The sequence below is a fragment of the Eulemur rufifrons genome, chromosome 4 (assembly GCF_041146395.1).
Source record: "Eulemur rufifrons isolate Redbay chromosome 4, OSU_ERuf_1, whole genome shotgun sequence".
Lineage (NCBI taxonomy): Eukaryota > Metazoa > Chordata > Mammalia > Primates > Lemuridae > Eulemur > Eulemur rufifrons.
The window spans coordinates 67,948,191-67,954,190 of NC_090986.1; the positions used below are offsets into that span (position 1 = coordinate 67,948,191).

At 42.8% G+C, this 6,000-nt stretch overlaps 1 protein-coding gene across 1 annotated transcript in view; it reads left to right on the top strand.

The window, feature by feature from the left end:
- FOXO1 (forkhead box O1) overlaps window positions 1-5,181 on the top strand; it is a 96,126-nt gene extending 90,945 nt beyond the window's left edge. The window contains exons 2-3 of the mRNA XM_069467721.1: window positions 1,453-2,804; window positions 3,278-5,181. Of these exons, the coding sequence (XP_069323822.1) occupies window positions 1,453-2,790 (1,338 nt within the window). The 3' untranslated portion in view covers window positions 2,791-2,804; window positions 3,278-5,181. The remainder of the gene's footprint in view (window positions 1-1,452; window positions 2,805-3,277) is intronic.
- Window positions 5,182-6,000: the final 819 nt, after the last annotated feature.

Sequence of the window (6,000 nt, forward strand, 5' to 3'; positions counted from 1 at the left end):
CTGGGACCAGGCCTCTGAGGATAGGCTGCCGAATGAACAGAGTGCGGTCACTGTGTGCCTGTACCGTGCGGGGGGCACAGAGCTCCACAACAAGGCCCCTCCTTCTGAGGAGCTCGCAGCGCCCCCCTTTTCCTTGCCCACATGTGTCCCGCAGGCCCTCCTGAGCGAGTCGGTGAGTCAAACTCGGGCTGTTGCATCTGCATCCTGGCTCTGGTGTTTGTGCCGAAGCTGGTACGACCGTCTCTGTCTCCTTACCTTACATTTGCCGTTGCGGGTTTGGGTGTGAGTACCTCTGAGCGCTTACCCACACCACAGTGAATAGGGACACAGGACTTAGAATGGTGGCATCCTGTGTCCCCAAAGTTGGGGTCTAGTAACTTTTTCCTGGTGACTGCTTGTGATACGCCAGGCACTGCTGAGCATGTTTGTGTATCTCATTTAATCCATGTAACAACACTGTAAGGTGCTGTTATTTATCCCTGTTTTACAAATGAGGGACATAGGGGCGCATGGGGTAAGCAGCTTCCCAAGGCCACGTAGGTAGTAAGTAGCAGAGCCACTTAAAGTGCTCAAAAAAAAAAGGCCAGGGGTTGGTTTTCTTTACTAATTGGCCTAGGGATATACCTGGCACAATGAGCCGTGAAGTTGTACGTACTTGAATTCTGGAGCTCTTTGCATTCTCTACCGTTTCCTCCCTCCCACGTTGTCTTCTCCGACAGAGTGTGCCCCCTGATGCGATGCCATGGGGCTGGCCGTTGGGGGGAGGGTGGAAGTGGGGGACACTACCTGAATTTAAGTTTTGAGGCGGGGAGGTCAGCTTTCTCAGATAAAACCAGTGATTCTGTTTTTCTTATATTTGCTTATGTTTGCTTAATGGGCTTTAAAAAGTGAAAATGAATCTAGGTCTTAACTCGTTTTGCAGCTTTTAATTCTTGACTAGGAATATATCCTGCTTCATCTTTTTCTTTTCTATAATCATGTGGGCCCAGTAATATAAAACCTCTCACTTTGTATAAACGGCATGTTCAATCTGAAGAGAATGGGCTATAGTTTTAGGGGCAGGAGAATGGAAAGAGTTTTTGATAGCACTTTGATATGGAGTACTATCTGTGTAGCATTGTAGCTAAGCAGAATCTAAGTGGTTTTAAAGCCAGTTCCTGTAATTTCCCCCATAAAATACTACAGTTGTATTAAAAAAAGTGTTTATAGTAATGCTTATTTAATTTTGTCCCCTCATTAAATTAAGATACAGATACTCTTTAAGATAAGATACTGTTTTTTTTCTGTGCCGTTTGAGGTCTCTTTTAATGGGTTAAGAGCCATTATGACTGTTCAGATTGAAATCTGTACTGTAAACTCTTAAAATTTTATGCGTCTTTCATGTAATACATGTTGAATAGTAAGTTTTCCAAGTGGAGTATTGTACTTCTAACATGATGTTTTGCTTTACAGAATTCAATTCGTCATAATCTGTCCCTGCACAGCAAGTTCATTCGCGTGCAGAATGAAGGAACTGGAAAAAGTTCTTGGTGGATGCTCAATCCAGAGGGTGGCAAGAGTGGGAAGTCCCCCAGGAGAAGAGCTGCATCTATGGACAACAACAGCAAATTTGCCAAGAGCCGAAGCCGGGCTGCCAAGAAAAAAGCATCTCTCCAGTCTGGCCAGGAGGGTGCTGGGGACAGCCCTGGATCTCAGTTTTCCAAGTGGCCTGCGAGCCCCGGCTCTCACAGCAATGATGACTTTGATAACTGGAGTACGTTTCGCCCTCGAACTAGCTCAAATGCTAGTACTATTAGCGGGAGACTTTCCCCCATCATGACCGAACAGGACGATCTTGGCGATGGGGATGTGCATTCTATGGTGTACCCACCCTCTGCCTCAAAGATGGCCTCTACTCTACCCAGTCTGTCTGAGATAAGCAACCCTGAAAACATGGAGAACCTTTTGGATAATCTCAACCTTCTCTCATCACCAACATCATTAACTGTTTCGACCCAGTCTTCACCTGGCACCATGATGCAGCAGACGCCATGCTACTCGTTTGCACCGCCAAACACCAGTCTGAATTCGCCCAGCCCCAACTACCAAAAATATACATACGGCCAGTCCAGCATGAGCCCTATGCCCCAGATGCCTATGCAAACACTTCAGGACAACAAATCAAGTTATGGAGGTATGAATCAGTATAACTGTGCACCAGGACTCTTGAAGGAGTTGCTTACTTCTGATTCTCCTCCCCATAATGACATTATGACTTCAGTCGATGCTGGGGTAGCCCAACCCAGCAGCCGGGTTCTGGGCCAGAATGTGATGATGGGCACTAATTCTGTCATGTCAACCTATGGCAGCCAGGCATCTCATAACAAAATGATGACTCCCAGCTCGCATACCCACCCCGGACACGCTCAGCAACCGTCTGCGGTTAACGGGCGTGCCCTGCCTCATGCGGTGAGCACCATGCCTCACACCTCGGGCCTGAACCGCCTGACCCCAGTGAAGACATCTTTACAAGTGCCTCTGCCCCATCCCATGCAGATGAACGCCCTGGGGGGCTACTCTGCAGTGAGCAGCTGCAACGGCTACGGCAGGATGGGCCTTCTCCACCAGGAGAAGCTCCCAAGTGACTTGGACGGCATGTTCATCGAGCGCTTGGACTGTGACATGGAGTCCATCATTCGGAATGACCTCATGGATGGAGATACATTGGATTTTAACTTTGACAATGTGTTGCCCAACCAAAGCTTCCCACATAGCGTCAAGACGACGACACATAGCTGGGTGTCAGGCTAAGAGTTAGTGAGCAGGTAAGTTCACCCCAATGTCAAAAGACCTTTTGAAAAATAGAGCTTAAAAGAGGAACACAGTAACTTGCCATGTATCTTGCATGGTTAGGACTTCTTTGATACCAACTAACTGCCCCTTGCAGAGAGGCAGCTTTTATGCATTCTCTAGCCTTTTTGCAGCTCATCACTTTGCCTTTTGAGCTTAAAAGAAAGCTTCCTTTAACTGGTTTAAAGACTTTCTTTTGACAGTTAGATGGCTGTGTCTTTTTAGTGGCTTTTCAATAAATGAATATATTTGAAACAAATCAAATGCTGAAGGGTTTTTGTAAAGTGGAACTTTTCCCCATTGAATGATTTTAGAGCTGTTTTGAGAAAGCTCTGGCTTTTTGCCACTAAGTATGTCTGTTACTCTAGTATGTTAAGTTGAATTGATTTTAATTTGGCTATATTTTCATTGTGTCTGTGTGTTGTGTGTGTGTGTTTTTTTCCCCTAGGCTACACCTAAAAGTACTTCAGATTGTCTGACAGCAGGAACTGAGAGAAGCAGTCCAAAGATGTCCTTCACCTCCCCCTTTTAGTTTTCTTCATTTAAAAAAAAAAAAAAAAAGGCAAGAAAAAAACCTTCCTTTTTTTCCTTTCGTCAGACTTGGCAGCGAAGACATTTTTCCTGTACAGGATGTTTGCCCAATGTTTGCAGGTTATGTGCTGCTGTAGATAAGGACTGTGCCATTGGAAATTTCGTTACAATGAAGTGCCAAACTCACTACACCATATAATTGCAGAAAAGACTTTCGGATCCTGGTGTGCTTTCAAGTTTTGTATATATAAGCAGTAGATACAGAATTGTATTTGTGTGTGTTTTTGTTTTTTTTAAAATATCCATTTGGTCCAAGGAAAGTTTATACTCCTTTTGTAATACTGTGATGGTCTCATGTCTTGATAAGTTAAGTTTCTGTTTGTACTACCTGTGTTCTGCTGAACTGACAGATCACCAAGAACGGAGGTCTCCGTTCTGCACCTCCACCGAACAGCTTCGACCTGTTCACGTTGCCACAGAACTCACGTGAGAACCAAGTAGCCTGTTATCAATCTGCTGAATTAATGGACTTGTCAAACTTTTGAAAAACAAAAGAGATTAATGCCAGCCTTGTACAGGTCTTTTCTATTTTTTTTTTGTTTGTTTGTTTATTTTGTTATTTGCAAATTTGTACAAACATTTGAATGGTTCTAATTTCCAGATAAATGATTTTTGATGTTATTGTTGGGACTTGAGATCATTTTTGGAATAGATATTGAACTGTAATGTTTTTTTCTTAAAACTAGAGTCTACTTTGTTACATAGTCCACTTGTAAATTTGTGGAATCACAGGTATTTGGGGCAGCATTCATAATTTTCATTTTGTATTTCTAACTGGATTAGTACTAATTTTATACGTGCTTAACTGGTTTGTACACTTTGGGATGCTAATTGGTGATGTTTCTGACTAATCTTAAATCATTGTAATTAGTACTTGCATTTTCAACGTTTCGGGCCCTATTTGGGCAGAAAAGTGATGTATAGTTATGGACACTTTGCGTTTCATATTTAGGAGAACTTAATGTGTTTTTATGTGTGTATTTTAAACAAATTTCATCCGCTTCTATTGAACTGTGCGCACCACACCGTGTCAGGTGTTCTGATAGGTGCCCGTGTGTTGCATTGTCACAGTGATTCCTGGGGGGCCTCATCATGTTTGCAGATCAGAAAGGGAGAGCCACAGCTAAAACGATGCTTCTTTTCAAACTGTGGGTTCTGATCAACCTCACCTGTTTGAGTTTAGCTTCAGCGCAAGTTTCCCCTCCCAATCATGTGCTCTTGTTTTGGGCCAGGGGGACGTAGGTTTTGTAGCTGCGCCCTGAGGAATGATGTCAGCACTCTCTTCATCCCCGTCTCCCCTCTGCCCTGTGGGTTACTCAGCATACTGTGGACGTTTAAGTTGAAGCAGGGAATTTACAATTGGGACTTGAGTGATTTGTAGAATGCTTTGTGTTCCTAAGTACAGATGGCTACCAAATGGAATAAAGCTTGTTTAAAAATTGGGGCAATTAATTTGAAAACCAGCAAACCAACTGTGAGTTGTGCATTTGAATTTATTTTAAAAGCCTTGGCTTAAGTTAAGAATTTGAAATTTTCTTCAGCCTTTAGCAACCTAGAATGTAATTCCAATCATTATGTTTTAATACTTTGCAATTACCTGTAACTGACAGACCAAGTTAATTGGCTTTGTGTCCTATTCAATCCATCAGTATTTTCAAGTCATGTGGAAGCCCAAAGTCATCACAATAAAGGGAACAGGTGCACAACAATGTTCTTCGTGCCTTCTTGAGAAGGCTCTGATTTCTGTGTACATAGCCCAAATCACACTTGCTTTTGTCTTGTGTGTTGATTGCATCTCCATTGGCTTGGTTTTCCCTACATGTTTAACAAGAACACAAGTGCTCCTGATAGATTTCCTACAGGAGGCAAGCGCTATTGTAAACTTCCCAGTGTGACTTTTATTTTTTTGAAAATTCATTGTGCAGCTACCATTCTAACCATCTTCATTGTTGGGCACTCCAAGATACGGCTGGGTTTAGAAACCTTAGTCCCTCTAAGCAGTGTTCCCTGTGCGTGTAATTGAACTTTTTGTTGCCAAAGTACTCATGTTCTCACTTCTGTCACTGTGGACTGTCACTTTCCTCCCATAAGGTTACTGCACCGTTACACAGGAGCCTCAGAGCCCCCCGTTCGGTCATTAAAGAGGCAACTACAGCTAAAGTCACCGTTAAAGTCTTACCACCTCATAGAGTGCTGTTTAGAGAGATGTTTCTTCCTCCTGAGCCTGTGTAAATATCCCTGGCCCCCACTGCCATTTTTTTTTTTTGTTTTGAAATCTCAACAGGAATCCTAGGTAGCTCTCCTGGTACACTGAATTCCAGAGAAAAACATCTTGTCTGTCTGGAAAGCAAACATTATTTGGCCTCTGGTGGTTCTTTTTCTGTAAGAATACTGACTTTCTGGAGTAATGAGTATATCAGTTATTGTACATGATTGCTTTGTGAAATGTGCAAATGATATCACCTATGCAGCCTTGTTTGATTTTTTTCCTTCTGGTTTGTACTGTTATTAAAAGCATATTGTATTATAGAGCTATTCAGATATTTTAAATATAAAGATGTATTGTTTCCGTAATATAGA